The sequence below is a fragment of the Neofelis nebulosa genome, chromosome 9, assembly GCF_028018385.1.
Source record: "Neofelis nebulosa isolate mNeoNeb1 chromosome 9, mNeoNeb1.pri, whole genome shotgun sequence".
Lineage (NCBI taxonomy): Eukaryota > Metazoa > Chordata > Mammalia > Carnivora > Felidae > Neofelis > Neofelis nebulosa.
This window is the reverse complement of record NC_080790.1, coordinates 30,135,964-30,152,459: the sequence shown is the minus strand read 5'-3', so window position 1 is coordinate 30,152,459 and position 16,496 is coordinate 30,135,964. Positions and strand designations below refer to the sequence as shown.

The window sequence follows — 16,496 nt, the reverse complement described above, 5'->3', positions numbered from 1 at the left end:
GGTTCCACAGGAACAGGATGGCGGGGGCGGGGATGGGGGTCATGTCCTGTGTATCCCAGCAATTATTTTTATGGTATTTTTATTTGGGTACTTTCCATCATTGATCCTTCCAGGGGTCGTTCATCCTATGGAATGATAATACCCCTTGTTTCATAGAGTAGTTAGGAACATTGAGTAAAATAGTGCACACAGGGTGTCCAGCACAGGGAAGCAGGGACTGCGTGCTCCATTGTTGTTATTCTTCACACAGTGGGCGTTGGGGGTGCCTAACGTCCTCTGGCCTCGCTGCCCCATCCGTGGCAAGGGCAGGTCAGGCCCCTCCTTCTGGGATGGCTTCATTCGTGCTGGGGTGTTCGTTTATGGCAGGGATGCCTCCTGCAGGACAGGGGGGACCCCGGCTGCTGGGGTGCCATCGTGGCTCTGCTGTTTCCCAGCCGTGTGACCTGGGCCGGTTTCCTCACTGCCCTTCTCTCTGGTTTCCTCATCAATGCAAGGAATTAGTGAAATCAGAAGTCGTAGATCTAATTATGTAGCTCGGTTATGAGGATCTCATAGGCTAATTGTAAGGTGCTTCGAAGTGTCCAGCATGTTGCAAGTGCTGACGTTATTTGTTAGATAAAAGGATGAATGGATGGCCGGACTCTGACGTGGAACAGGCAAGGGCCCTGCTGTGTGGCTGGAGGTGAGGCTGAAGGAACAAGTCCTGGGCACGTCCTCCTAGAAGGGGAAAATGGCCCTGGGTGGGAAATATTTAGAAAAACCTGCTGTCACTCCTGCTGTGGAATGTTCTGGACTCTTTCCAGAAGACCTTTAGAAATGAGACAGTCTTATTAGCCTAGGATGGCTTGCATAAAAACCTGCATAGAAACTAGAGACTGAGTTATCAGATGAGCTCTTGAGGTAATACCAAGATTGGTTATGTAATACCAAGATTGGTTAAATCTAAAACACTATTTAAGAAACGGATACATAAACAGCAATCAGAAAGGGAATAAAAACTTTAGCTGTCTGGCTTTTCCTATAGTTTTTTTTTTTTTTTTTTTGCTTTTGTTTGCTTCTAATATTTGAAGACTTTCAGGAGCAGGAGCATACGTTTGTCCCTTAAAACAAAACGCAACAGCATTTACTTTGAAACCTACTATCCCTTCGACTCGGCTTTTGCAATGGGAAAGTTTCACGTAACGTCCTACCTTCCTAAGTATGGTAACAGCAGTCACACTTCCGAATCTGTCTTAAGCCCCTTCCACGTGGTTGGCTTAGCTCTTAGCTTGGTCCTAATGTAGTATCAGGCTCAGATTTACCCCTGGAGTCCGGAAGGACACAACCACGTACTTCCGGCCCAGCTCTCGGCGCTATTCCTCAGCCAGCCCAAAAGGCGGCACTCCGCACAAGCATGCGGACAGAGCTGTTACCCCGGAAGCCCCGTCTCCTACTTTCCTAGAGCATGACAACACACAGTCTACCTACTGACCCAGCTCCCCGCTCCTGAGGCCCACGGGCTGGGGTCTGAGGCTGCTGCTGGTGGAGTCGGCAGATGGGGACGGCTTTGGCAGGCTGGCGTGGGCGGCTCCGGTCGCAGTGGCTCCCGTTACCTGCGTCAGGGTGACTGGCTGTGCGGTTGTTTCTCGAACTGGTGGCTTCTGGTAGGCTTTCGTGGCCTCATCTGTAAAAAAGACGAAATTATACTGAGGCCTACCAATTGGCTGGTGGGCCCGTCAGGACAGAGACGAATGCTTATTGAACACTAGCTTTGGGCAAAGATCTCTGCTAGCTGCTGCAGAGGAGAAAATCCACCTGCCCGAAAGGAATGTACAATCTGGAGGGAACAATGAGCCAATAAACAAACCAAAGACTAAATAACAATAAAATATTTAATTTTTTTTACATTGATTCATTTTTTGAGAGAGAGAGAGAGAGACAGAGCGCGAGCGGGGGAGTGGCAGAGAAAGAAGGAGACACAGAATCCGAAGCAGACTCCAGGTTCTGAAATGACAGCACGGAGCCCGATGCGGGGTTCGAACTCACAATGTGAGATCATGACCTGAGCCGAAGTTGGACGCTTAACTGAGCCACCCAGGCGCCCCATAACAATAAAATATTTAAACAGTTAAATCCTACAGCAACACTGAGAAGGCAGAACATGATTTACTGCCAAATTAATTTGCCAGACACCAGAAGCAATGGTTTATGAACCTTTTTCTTTTCTTTTTTTTTTGTTTTTGTTTTTGTTTTTTTTTGCTGTGTCAGCATTGACCTAGGGATGGAAGGAACTTTGGGGCTTTCACTGTGACTTACTCTCAGAGAATGCATTCTAGATGTTCTAGCCTAGACTGGTTCATGACTAGTCAACTCACTCCTCTGGGCCCCAGTTTGCTCATCTGTAAAATGGGGTAATGGAAATAATTACATGGTAAGGATCACCTAGATTCTACTAAATTGTGCTCTTCATTCATGTGTAGTGATTTACATTGTTTCCATGATTTAAAGAAATTTTTTTAGTTGGGGCACTTGGGTGGCTCAGTCAGTTGAGCACCCAACTTCAGCTCAGGTCATGATCTCACAGTTCGTGGGTTCAAGCCCTGGGTCGGGTTCTGTGCTGACAGCACAGAGCCTGCAGCCTGCTTTGGATTCTGTGTCTCCCTCTCTCTCTTCCCCTCCCCCGCTCATTCTCTCTCTCTCTCTCTCTCTCTCTCAAGTAAATAAACATTAAAAAAAATTAAAAAAAATTTTTTTAAGTTTTATTTATTTAGTTTGAGGAAGACAGAGACAGTGTGAGTGGGGAAGAGGCAGAGAAGGAGGGAGAGAGAGAATCCCAAGCAGGCTCTGCGCCCGATGTGGGGCTTGAACCGTGAGATCATGACCTGAGCTGAAATCAGACACTTAACTGACTGAGCCACCCAGGCACCCCTCCACAATTTTATAATTCCATTTGTTTTTTTTAAATTTTTTTTTAACGTTTATTTATTTTTGAGACTGAGAGAGACAGAGCATCAACGGGGGAGGGTCAGAGAGAGGGAGACACAGAATTTGAAACAGGCTCCAGGCTCTGAGCTGTCAGCACAGAGCCTGACGCAGGGCTCGAACTCACGGACCGTGAGATCATGACCTGAGCCAAAGTCGGCCGCTTAACTGACTGAGCCACCCAGGCACCCCTCCACAATTTTAAACAAGTCTTAATGTGTTAGTTCTCTGGGGGCCCTGACAGTTTCTCTGAAGGTTTAGGGCATGGGGACCAGTGGCTATCCTCTGGGCATTGGATATTGTATTGACAGCCATGGTCTGTGTCAGAAGGGGACACAAAATGGTCCCCAAACTGAACAGCACCCCAGTCCTGGGAGGGACCAGTTACATGTGTCACCTGAGCCCCCCAGCAGGGACATTAACTCCTATGCCTGCTCCTCTGTATTAGTGTCCTAGTGCTGCTGTCATAAATTGTCACAAACGCACAAACTGGCTTAAAACAACAAAAATCTATTCTCTCACAGCTCTGAAGGCCAAAAGTTGGAACTCAGTGTCACTGGGGCTGACCTCAAGGTGTCAGCAGTCAAGGTGTGAGCGGAACCTGCTTTCTGCCTCTTCCATTGTCTGGTGGCTGCTGGCATTACTTGGCTTGTGGCCACACCCCTCCAGTCCTCAAGGCCAACATCCTGAGTTTCTCTCTGCTCTGTCTTCACATGACCCTCTCCTCCATGTGTATCAAATCTCCCTCTGTCTCCCCCTGCCCCAGATAATTCAGGATAGTCTCCCCATCCAAATATCTTAACCTAGTCCCATTGGCCAAGCACCCCTCCCCTTTCTCGTTTTGCCGTATATGGAAGAATTCACAGATACCAGGGACAAGGACGTGGGTATCTTTGGTGGTGCAGGGGCATTTGTCAGCTTACCACAGCATCGTAGCCGTAGCTTTTTTTTTTTTTTTTTTTTTTATTAAGTATATTTATTTTGAGAGAGAGACAAGTGACAGAGCAGGAGCCGGGGAGGGGCAGAGAGAGAGGGAGAGAGAGAATCCCAAGCAGACTCCATGCTCTCAGCATGGAGCCCGACATGGGGCTCAATCTCATGAACTGTGAGATGATGACCTGAGCTGAAATTAAGAGTTAGATGCTTAACCAACTGAGGCACCCAGGTGCTCCCTGCCCCCAGCTCTAGCTTTTAACTCTGCTTAGGGATATGCAGCTTCGGTACATAGAACAGCAGGCCGAAGGGACAGCATCTGAGATTAGGTGCCGTGCTGTTCCTGTGAACCATCCAACTTCCTCTTTGACATTGTACAGCATGCTGGGAAAACAGTGTCAGCACCATGACCTTGGGCCAGTCACGCAGGCACATGTGTGCCGGGGCATTTAGACCCATCACCCAGCACTGGCATCTGCTCGTTTCCCACCCTGCCGCTGTCACCTGTGGGCACGGACTCGGGAGAGCATATCAGCACACAGTGCCCCAGACACAGGTTGGAGTTTGGCCGTTCAGTTTGCTCTCGTAGGCCATCCCGGCTCTCCTTTTCCCTGTTGTCGCTAACAGTTGGTCACCCTCAAATCTGCCCGGAGATGGTGGCAGACGATCGCTAAAGAGCTGGCGGCAGCTTTGGGGGGTCAGCCAGTCTTCACGCCGTCCTTGGGCAAAACCAAACCTGTGTGGTTTATGACATTTCCGTGACTTCAAAGGAACTGAGCCTTCATGACAAGTCCTAGGGAAGTTTCTGATTTCTCCGGAGTAGTCTTCTGTCTTACTCTCTGGTAAATGCTCCAAAGCATTAGCGTCTTGTTAGGGGCATGTGGGCCCAGGTAGGACCCGCTTCATACAGGGAAGAGCCATTTAATAGAATAACATATATATATTATGAAATAGGATAAAAGTATTAATTTGGAAAGAAAGATATAAAACCTACAGTACATTTTACTTGGAAATTGTTAATTAAGCCACAATTAAAAATAAAACTTCTAGCAGTAATGACTTTTGTCACCTTACACTCATGAGATATTGAAAACATGAAATGTCTTTTTCTCACACCGTTGGCTAATGTGAGGTTTCCAAGTACCCCCAGTCTTCCTTTGCTAACATTGATTGCTGGAGAGCAGATTAAATATCCTGATGACAGCCAGTCGTGTTAGCTGCTTAGGACGCAGATACTTTCAAGCGAGTCATAAATTCAACCAAGAGATCCATGTGTCTGGTTTTCCATGGTCTTCCATGGGCTATTATTTCCACCTGCTCTCCTGCCTGGAACAGAACTGTCTTTAAGATGAAGACAGAGAAAGAACCCTTCCCCAATTGCTCCCAATTCCTTACGGAACATAACGCCTGATGTGACCCAAAGTGAATCCTTCATTGCACCAGGTTCCTTTTGAGCAGTTAGAAATGAAACCATCAAAATGGTTTCTTCATACAATGTCAGATACACAGAAGCCTCACGGAAATCTTTTCAAAGATTTTCATGGGAAAACGTGAAAATTTCCTTTAGGCTCTTAACATATTACTCTATGGACAAGGTCATGTAGTGTTCTTTCTTTTTTCTAAATTTTTTAAGTTTAGTTATTTATTTTGAGAGAGAGAGCAAGTGAGCATGAGAGGGGGAAGGGCAGCAAGACAGAGAGAGAGAGAGAGAGAGGGAGAGAACCCCAAGCAGGCTCCACACCGTTGATGCAGAGCCCGATGTGGGGCCCAAACCCACAAACTGTGAGATCGTGATCTGAGCCAAAATCCAGAGTTGGACACTCAACGAATGGAGCCCACCCAGGCACCCCAGGTCATGAACAGTTCTGAACAACCTGCTCAACAGCAGCAGGAGGTCCTCAGAGCTCCCTACACCTCACTCATCATTGAATCATAGCGGCGGTGTTAAAATGCAGACTCCAGGGCCCTAACCACATAGATTCTGATGCGCCGCATCTGGGACGGACCCTGGAAATCTGATTTGAGAACCGTCAGCCAGCATCAGGCTGGACTCCTGACTTCAGGCCTCAGCAGCTCGGCCACTACCGTTCCTTTGCTGTAAAATGGGGATGGTCAGACCGACCTGACCAGGCCGGGTCCTAACTAGGCACCACGTCTGTGAGGGGCCCGCACAGTGCCTGGCACATGGTGGGCACTTGGCAAGTGGCAGTAGCTGGCACTTATCATCGTGTTGTGTCACCCCTCCCCTTCCCCCAGTGGAGGACAGTGCGGACCCTGAAGCTCAGTTAACAGCAGTGTCTGGAGGTCAGGGTGACGAGGGAGGGTTTGCTCTTCCTGCCACTGAGTCAGGATTATACACAAGGGCAGGAAATCTATTCACTAAGCATCTACTACGTGCCAGACGCTGTGAAGGCCTCTTTGACAGCAGCATTCACATTTGATACCAGTCACAGTCCCGGAAGCCAAGCCAAGAAGAGGTCTCACAGACAACAGGTGGCAGAGCCAGGATTCGGACCCCTATTGGTTTGATTCCAAATTCCGTATGTCTTTCCTCCAAAGGGGAACACGGTGGAAGGCAAGTCATCAAGAGCCTCGAGATTCCTGAATGCGGTTCCCACCAGAGGGTGGCCCAAGGTCTCTCTAGAGTGGTGGCGGAGCCTGTCTTATTCCCAAGACGGGGGGCCGGGGTGGCCTTGGTGGGTACAGGCTGTGAGGGCAGGAGGCTCTGCGAAGTCAAGTGTAACGGAAACGTCAGCTTGATTTTCCTCTGGGGGGTGGGAGGGGCCGGGGCAGGTGGCCAAGGGGAAGCAGGAGGGGGCTCTCCTGCCACTTTCGCTCAGAACCCTCTGAGAAGCATTTCCTTCCCTTTCTCTCACTGTAGTGCCAGCGATGCGCCTTCTCGGGTTTGGTGAGCTTCTCCAAACCAACACTTACCTGTTTTTACTTAGTTCAGAGTAGCTTGAGACTCGAGCCCAATACCAGCTGCCTGCCTGACGGTTGCTGCCTGCCTGGGGAAACAGCATTTAAATCAGAAGGAGCTGCCCCTGGCAAATCAAGGTGCTTTGTAGTTTTTTTTTCTTTTTTTTTTTTTTTTAAGATGTTTCCTATTTGTTGAGTGAGCTCCTTTCCCATGGAAGAAGGCTGCTTTGCTGTGAGGGGGTCATCCTGACCTGACTTACCTGTTAACTCACCGTCGTGGAGGGATTAGGAAGCCTGTTATCCCCACATGCCAAGACCAGAGCAAGTAACAGCTGGCCCCCATATCTTCATCTCATCTGCTTCCCCCCATTTCTATAGGAATTTTGTCATCGGGATAGGAAAAAAGGGGACCCCCCCCTTTTATGGTTCTCACTGGAATTTTTTTTAATACTTACTTATTTTTGAGAGAAAGCCTAAGAGCGTCCACGAGTAGGGGAAGGACGGGGGGTGGGGAGGGGGGACAGAGGATCTCAAAGCAGGCTCTGCACTGACAGCAGAGAGCCCAACATGGGGCTCGAACTCACAAACCATGAGATCATGATCTGATCCAAAGTCGGATGTTTAATCGACTGAGCCACCCAGGTGCCCCTCACTGGAATTTTTTATTTGAATTGATGAAAACTTACTCTTTAATAAGACTATACCTTTGTTTTTTTAATGCTTTTTATTATTTTTAAAATTTATTTTGAGAGAGAAAGAGAGGGAGCCAGTGGGGGAAGGGGCACAGAGAGGGAGACAGAGAATCTCAAGCAGGCTCCATGCTGTCAGTGCAGAGCCTGATGTTGGGCTCGAACCCACAAACCGTGAGATCACGACCTGAGCTGGAACCATGAGTCAGACACTCAACTGACTGAGCCACCCAGGTGCCCAGAGACTATAACTTTAAAGAGTGGCTCCTCTAGAAGCTGGGCAAGACCCCAAGTGTCCCTTTTGTGTTTATGTTGGAAAGGGATGTTTATCCCTTCTCTTTGTGTGGGAAATCAAAGTGCCCCCAAAGACACAATGACTCATAGCCCAGTTCTCCCTTGACACAAAAACCTAGAAAAAGGTATTTTCCTGACCTGAAGTCTATCTGTGCTCCCTTTGTGGTTCACATGACGCACAACCTCATAAACACTGTATCTTTGGCTTGGGTTATTTCTATCAGTTGTTTTCTGTTAACACCATCCTTTTTGCTTCCCTTCATTTCATACCTAGTAAGAGACAGCTTTTCCCCTTTCATCTGCCAGGGAACATTTCTAGACAGAATGTCCTGTCATCTTCTAAAGTAACAATACAATCCAAGGCAACAACCATTGTGAATGAAAATTACAAAACATAGAGATCATCTTGGAACTCGAAAACCACAACCAAAAACTGAAGCCTTACTCCTCAGCCCCAGCCATCTGATCCCCTTGATTTCTGGGGTCACGTTTCTGGCATTGGTGAAAATATTGCTGGCATCAGTGGAGCTTGACCAGATGTTAATTTCTACACTACCTCCTAAAACACGTGTTTACAAACTCAGAATATTTAGATGAAATCACATATGAACACTTGCCTGTTTTCGCAGCAGGGCTTTTAGATGATGAATATGTGAGCGCCGATGGGTAGGTTACACCCTTTTGGGGTTTACCTTCTGCAAAAAAGAAACAAATAATTTATTTGTAGAGCTAGAAGTTTTAGATGGTTCTATTCTGGTATGCTGATTCCCTCTTTCCTATTGATCTCTCTTGAGTTCAATAAATCCGTGGTCTCCCCCACCAAGCTGAATTGCTGATTACAATAAGAAAGGCAAGTGAGGTTTTGTTTTCCTGTATAGCCTGTGTTTTATTAATAATAGAAAGGAAGCAACAATATCTCTGTGACTCAGAGTTAACATTAGCAACCCTCGTTCTGCCCACGAAGATGTGACATGTGAGCTAAGGTTTTCATATGTGTGGTGCTGAATGTTTAATTAGGTCAGTAGATGACTGTAAAAGCACTCCCCGTGCTCTCCTTCTGGATGCTCCAGAGCTCTGGTCACAAGCTGGCTGTGCATGAATGGCTCTTTCCCCCTTTCACGGACCCTGTGGGATCCATTTGAATTCCATGGCACTAAAGAAACCTAGAAGTAGGTTTCAAAATAAGCATTTGTTGCCCACCTAGGGAAAGAAAGTTTAGAGGCCAGGTGAGGAGAAGGAATGTTAATATGTATCAGGGAAAACAAAGGAGGCATAAAAAAGAAAAACGATGAGGTGATCGGAGCTGGGTAAGCAAGTACCAAGCCTGATAGGACTGGAAATTGCCCGGGAAAGGCTGTTGCGTCTAAAGCCTTCCTCCGCCAGGAAATGATGCCTACAGTTCCACACAGGAGTTTTGCTCCGCAATGAGGTGGACAGTGTCACTTGGAATGTGGAATCTCCCTGGAGACTGGGGATTTGTCTCACTTGGTAACCGTTGAGACACTGCCTCAAGCGGTGGCTGGTAGGTAGGAGATGATCAGTTAGTATTTATGCGAAGGAGGAATATCTTCATGCTTAGATCTCTGTTACAATTTCAAATACCCTTAGGAGGGGTCCTACCTGGTATCTAATATTTGCATCTGACAGCGAAAGAATTTTAAATCTCAATCTAAGGAAATAGTTTTATAGGACAAGATGGGGAGGAGTATTGAATGGAGAGCCCGAGCGGTAGAACAGAATCTAGTGCACGATTCTTGCCAAAAGCCCTACTGACACAAAAGGTTGTAGAGCCATGAAGCAGCCAGAATGATGGGGCCTCAGAAAGGACCTGGAACTGGGAATGAGAACATCTACGTTTCTGTTTGTATTTGCCATGTATTCTCTGCCTCAACCTCTGAGACTCTCATTCTTCTCATTCAGAAAATATGGACAATGATATGGACCAACTTACTATATATTAAGTGGTAGGGGTCTAATGAAAAAAAGAAGTTAAAATGTTTTGGAACTATGTATTACCAGAGAGATGCAAAGATTCTCTGCTGGTATGGTCTATAAATATCACTCAAAGTGGGGAGGAGGCAAAATGTTTGGGCTGACTGAGTTATTTTATCCCATTAAAGTCACCTGGGAACAGTTTTCCAGGTCCCCTGCCCTTGACTGGACCTCTTCCAAATTGTGATTGAGGTTATTTCGGGCCCAGGGGGGGCCCTATGGCCATTGGCCTCACTTGATCAACAGAGGGGACTGCAGAGACATGGTCTTCATCCGTTTACTGTTCTCACATTTAAAATCCTATGGCTTTTCCTGCTTCTATTCAGAAGGAAAAGGAGCATGAGCTCAGTTTTCTGAAGTGTGGATCAAAGAACAAATGGGCAGTATTAGGAAGTCCCTCTCTGACCATTCCTATCCACGGACTGCCAAAAGATTGTGCTGACCAAAAAGGCATATCCTCTGCTTCCATCCCAGCCCACCAAAGTGAATTAACTAAAGGAGCACCGTGATGTGTGAAAATTAAAAATAAAAAGGTCATGGAGGCACCGGAGCCTTCAGAGGAGGATTCTGACACCATCCCGCTGAAGTTGGTGGCCTTGAGCTCCCAGATGGTGGGGAGCGTGGCTTGGCTGCTGGCCAGTGTTGCCCCCCCCAAGTCACCCATTCAAAAGAGATTCCTACTGATTGCAGAAGCACCAATGTTTATTATAATTGGCAAAAAGTGTTTTGGTTAAATGTCACTAGGTGAAATGAGGGGACATGGAAGTTGAGTTTATAGGGAATAATCTCAGTAGACTGATTTTCATTTAAAAAACCCAAAACATCTCTACTCTCTTGGAGTTAATTTTTCCTTTAAACCTCTGTTGGGGATTCTTGAATTGCAGGGTATGCATTTAAGATGGAAACACTCTTATTTGGCCAGGAGCTACTTGGTAAACACCTATGTGGGGATTACATTTCTCTATATACTTGACAAATTTGTAGTCTAGCTATTAGCATTTTCATATGGCCCCTGTTCTGAATTCTCACGGCACTGTGGTTGATGACTTTCCACTACCTGACATAGAAACCAGTTTAATTTGAACCCTGGGCTGCAGAATTCTGCAGGCAAGAGGAAATAGGAATTGCTCAAGTTGTGAAGAATCCTAAAAGGTCTGTTGGTAGTTCTATTAAAACTCTGAAAAAAACCAACTCTGATCAATGGAGGATAGTAGGAGTTGGGGCATGGGATGAATAAAGGTACCAGAACACCATCCAGATGAGAAGACCTACTATATTAGGAAACATTTTTCTTTTCCTTGCTTTGGGTGGTCTTCCACAGGTGGCTCCTCAGGAGAGTTTCAAGATTCCTAATCTTGTTGGCATGCCAGAAGCTTTGCTAGAATATAGTTTAAATTCATGTGAAACCTCTTTGAAGAAAATGGGATATGCAAGGCCCAGAATAAGGCCAATCATAACACAAGGATAGAACACTATGTTGTGCTCAAACACCAATGAGGATGTGCCAAAAAAGCCCAAAGGGCTCCCACTGGCTGAATTTGGAAAACTTGAGCATCAAAAAGAATAATGATAGCCAAATTATGGAAACAGTGCACATTTCCATCAATTGATGAATGGACACACACATACATAAATACATACATACAACGGAATACTACTCAGCGATGAAAAAGGATGAAATCTTGCCATTTGCAGCAATGTGATGGAACTAGAGGGTATTATGCTAAGTGAAATAATCCAGAGAAAGACAGATATCAGATGATTTCACTCATGTGGAATTTGAGAAACACGACAGATAAACATAGTGAAAAGGAAGGAAAAATTAGATAAAAACACAGAAGGAGGCAAACCATAAGAGACTCTTAAATACAGAGAACAAACTGAGGGTTGCTTGAAGGATGGTGGGTAGGGGAATAGATTAAATGGGTGACAGGCATGAAGGAGGGCACTTTTTGAGATGAGCACTGGGTGTCATATGTAAGAGATGAAACACTGGGTTCTACTCCTGAAGCCACGACAACACTGTATGTTAAATTAAGAAAAGAATAATGGTGATAATGGATTACAACATATTTTCAAAAACAATCCATGACTCCCTAGTGGTACTTGAAAAAACAGGTGTGCAGAGAGGGGGAAAAACCCCTCTTCTTTATGTAAAAAAAACTTGCTAACAAATGTGGAAGGAATGACAGAATTAGAACAATTATAATTTTGCAAATTCTAGTGTAATTCTTGCTAGTGCAAGGATCATCAATGGATGTTAAACCATTGGATGAATTTGTTGGGGAATGAGCTAGTCATGCTGATTTGAAGTATCTCCCTACAGACTGCTTATTCGTTACAAAGTATCTCTACCATGGAGAGATACTGTAAAGTATCCAAGCAGTCCAGTTTAGCATCACCGACAACTGGATAAACTGACATTATTGTGTCTTCTGATATGACCACTGTGATAAAGCACAATGCATATGCTATGATACTACCTATGTAGTAACCTTGGCGAAATATGTAACCTGAATCCAATCATGAGGACATGGCTGGACATGTTTGTGGTCCAGACTGGGAGACACAGTACTGGGCAACTGGCTGGGACTTCAAAAATGTCATTGTCATTCATGACAAAAAAAAAAAGGTAGTGTCATTCATGACAAAAAAAAAAGGTAGTTTTAGATTATTGGAGAGTTAATAGACATGACAACTAAAGGCAATGGATGATTTTTATTATTTATTAGACTGTGGATCTGGAAGGAAGGGAGGGAGGGAGACAGGGAGGGAGAGAGGAGGGAAGGAGAGAAAAGTAGGAGGAGGAAGAAATTACTATGAAGACTAAGATAACTGGATACTATTGAGGAAGAACTATTTGTTAGATAACATAATTGTACCAATGTTAATGCTTTAGGTGTGGTATTGGTATTGTGGTTATTAGGAAAATCTGGTTTTTACCAGATGTGTGCAGAAGTATTGAGGGATAAAGTGTCATGATGCCTGCAGCTTATTTTCACATGGTTTAGAGCAAAATGTAGATAAATGATAAGTAGGTTAATAAAGCAAATGTTGCTAGGTGAAGGGAATGTGGATATTCATTGTACTATTCTTTCAATTAAAGTTTCAAAACAAAAGGTTGCAGAATTCACAATAATAGGAAAGGGAGGGTCATGATAATACAGATACTAGGTCACCTTTTTTCCCGTGAAATCACACTTGTCATTAGCTCACTGACATTACCTCATTGGAAGAGGGAGGAAAAGAGTGAAAATGTTATCTACAAAAATCCTAAGGAGCTAGATAGCAAGGGCCAACGAGTGAAACAATCAATTAAATAAAAAGAAATCTCAAAATTGCAGCTCAGTTCTACAAGAGCCTATATCCCTTTTTCCATTTACCAGAAATATCAAGGAATGAGGTTCTAGATATGAGACATATTTGGCCTAACTAAAGGAGTAGTTCAAAAACCGAAGTTATTAAATGTAATTCATTTCATTAAAAGTTTGATTGGATTTATGGATAGCTGCAGTGTGTTTAAAATGACCAATTGGAGCCTTTTAATATTTTCAGACTTTGTAGTGATTTATCACTGTAATTATAATTTATTGTTTCATGATCCTAATTATCAGAAGAGCTAATGCTTCAGACTTTTATGAAATGAGTTGGGCCATAAACTAAAACCAATAGAACATTGAAAAGAATACATTTCATCCCATGAGGTCACTTAAGCCAAGTGCCTGGGTAGGGCTGTGTTTCTCCAGTGTGTGGGCGTACCTGAGACGATGAAGGACTCTCTCCAGCGTGGCAGAGACAATGACTGGACACCATTGGAATAACTCCCCTTATAGCCAGATTGCCCAGCAACTTTCCGAACAAGTATTTTCCCTCCTGAATTATCAAGCACACCACTATGAAGAGAAAAAAAAAAAAAATTGAAGAACAGAAAAATATTCTTTGACACAGTCAACAGACTGATATCAAAGTAGCCTCCATCTTTATTTGAAGATATGAAAGAGCGAGATTAAGAAAAGGTTTATCCTGGGGCGCCTGGGTGGCGCAGTCGGTTAAGCGTCCGACTTCAGCCAGGTCACGATCTCACGGTCCGTGAGTTCGAGCCCCGCGTCAGGCTCTGGGCTGATGGCTCGGAGCCTGGAGCCTGTTTCCGATTCTGTGTCTCCCTCTCTCTCTGCCCCTCCCCCGTTCATGCTCTGTCTCTCTCTGTCCCAAAAATAAAAAAAAATAAAAAAATAAAAAAATAAAAAAAAAAAAAGAAAAGGTTTATCCTGACCTTCAGTCCATCCCCCAAGAAGGGTGCCTTCATCCCATGGCCCAGCATCTGACCTCCCAGGTCAGATATGCTTCTCTTTCTTATTACAGAACCTGCTTGTTCCATTGGGCAGCAATTTCTGTTTGCCACCATGCCTCAAATTTCTCTTCCTTGGTTTGCTCATTCTAACTAGATCTTTTGAGTAAAACTTCTGACAATTTCCAGTTTGGTTTTGTGACATCACAGAATGACTCCAGTTATTTCGGAGGGTGGCCATGAACTTTTACAAAGCAAATTATTCCTTTTATTTTGAGCAAGGGAAGGAAGGTGCGTGGCTATACTGAACTCATTAAAAAGAGTCCTGAAGGACTAGAAATTGTTTCTTTAATTTCTAGGATTTTGAAGGTTTTAGATCCTGATGTAACGGTGACTGACATATATACCTCTTTGCTTGTATGTGAAGCAGGGGTCCCATTCTGCTTCCTCAGAATCACTTCACATTGTCATTTCCTTGCCCCAGAGCCAAAAATGGCTCCTGTGGGTATCTGTGATTTATGGCACAGAGGGAACTAAAAAAGCACTTAGATTTGTTCTCATCAACACCCTCCCTTCCCTCCAGGAGTGAGAGTTGCCATTTCCTGCCCTCCCACCTTCATGAGCCAACAAGTTTCAAGACTCACCTGCTCAATGACCCAGAAGGAAAGATAGTGATAACAGTACTTGACATGTGGAGCACTTAATTGATTTAAAATCATTCCCATGTATGGTATCTCACTGGGTCCACCCAGCAAACCCCTGACTTGTGGCGTAGAGGCAGTGCTGTTGTTCCCATTTCACAGAATTGGGCTTGGACCAGCGGAGTGACTCAGGCCAGATTTTGTAACTAGTAAATTGGCAAGGCAGGGATTTGAACCCAGGTCTCGCTGACCTGGAATCCCGGGTCGGTCCCCCTTGGTCACAGTTGCCTCTGAGAGTCCAAAAGCACAGGCACCAAACTCCTCATCTTTCCAAATCTTTGCAACCCTGCCCTCCTTTCTCTCGGGGGCTCAGGATCTGTTACGTCACCAATTCCAGCTGCGGCTAGGCTGATCTCGGCTCCCGGGACAGAGCACATGGTTCCCACTCCCGTGTCTGCTCCTGCTGTTCTTTTGCTCTGGAAAACCAGCTCCCACTTCCGCCTGACAAGGCCTGTGTTGCTCAGTGCCCAACCCTTGCTTCTCTACAGAGATTCTGGAAGGACTTTGCGGCATCCCTTTCTAACGATGCCTTAGAATCTTGTCTCACAACCGAGACTGATCGTACTTGGTCTTGTGCCATCTTCTAAAAATTTCTCGAGTTGCTTTTGTCTCCCAACCAGATTAGAAATGTTCGTATGGAAAAGGCAGTGTTTCAGGCTTCTGTGCTGGAAGGCCTGTCAGTGGTGTGTGTTGTGCCACTCACGCTGGCTTAGGAAAGCCAGTTGTTAACTTTTCAGGATCGTGGGAGTCGGTTCGCTTCCCACTGGAGCTTGACTCAGCCACAGTGGGAGTGTTTATGCCACAGAAGCTGGTAAAATCAGAATTACCCCTGCGTTTGAGGAGCTGGTTGTTAAACATTTACAAGCACAGCTCTGGTGCGGCTGAAAATTCTACTTATTAAAAAAATTATCCCATGCTCCTTTTACTTATAATTAATGAGGGAATTAGAAATCACAATAACACTTATGTTTTTATTTTCTTCCCAAGAAATTATTCTGCCCTTGGTTTCATACTCCAGTGTATTCAGGAAATGTGTGTGTGCGTGCATTTGCTCCTGTTTAAGAGTCAGAAGAACAGGGGCACCTGGGTGCCTCCATCGACTGAGCATCGGACTTCGGCTCAGGTCATGATCTCACAGTTTGCGGGTTCGAGCCCCACATCGGGCTCTGTGCTGACAGCTCAGAGACTGGAGCCTGCTTCAGATTCTGTGTCTCCTTCTCTCTCTGCCCCTCCCTCGTTCACACTTTGTCTCAGTTTCTCAAAAATAAATAAATGTAAAAAAAAAATTAAAAAAAAAAAGAAGAACAGTAGCTGCCACCTAGAAGGAAGGGAAACAAGTGAAGGGGGGGTCTGTGTTGAGCTTCCCTCAGGCTGTTCAAGGAGATGGGAAGGGTGGGGGCGGGGGTGGTCTCAAGCTGGACAGGTCTGCTGATATCCCTTGTGAGGGTGAGGTAAGGCTGAAAACCTAGACTTTGGGGAAGATGGGATACCCAGGTAGGGTGTGCTCCTGAGATTTCCCTGTTGCAGACCGGACTGATGCCTGACCCTGGCAGTGGACTTAACTGGAGGATGTGGATCTTCCCAGATATTCTAGAGAAGAGTGGATACTGGAGACGTCAATGGTCTGTGAACTACAGGTGCTAGTAGGCCATGGAGATGGAATGCACTAGAGACTTGACCACTGTAGGAGACACTAGAGAAGAGAGACAGCCTGAAAGA

The 16,496-nt window shown here is 45.3% G+C and overlaps 1 protein-coding gene across 2 annotated transcripts in view; it reads right to left on the bottom strand.

The window, feature by feature from the left end:
• VIT (vitrin) overlaps window positions 1-16,496 on the bottom strand; it is a 106,907-nt gene that overhangs the window by 41,952 nt on the left and 48,459 nt on the right. For both annotated transcript variants that reach the window (XM_058683028.1, XM_058683029.1), the window contains exons 5-7: window positions 13,548-13,681; window positions 8,414-8,491; window positions 1,472-1,663 (exon numbers count right to left, since the gene is read on the bottom strand). In XM_058683028.1, the coding sequence (XP_058539011.1) occupies window positions 1,472-1,663; window positions 8,414-8,491; window positions 13,548-13,681 (404 nt within the window). The remainder of the gene's footprint in view (window positions 1-1,471; window positions 1,664-8,413; window positions 8,492-13,547; window positions 13,682-16,496) is intronic.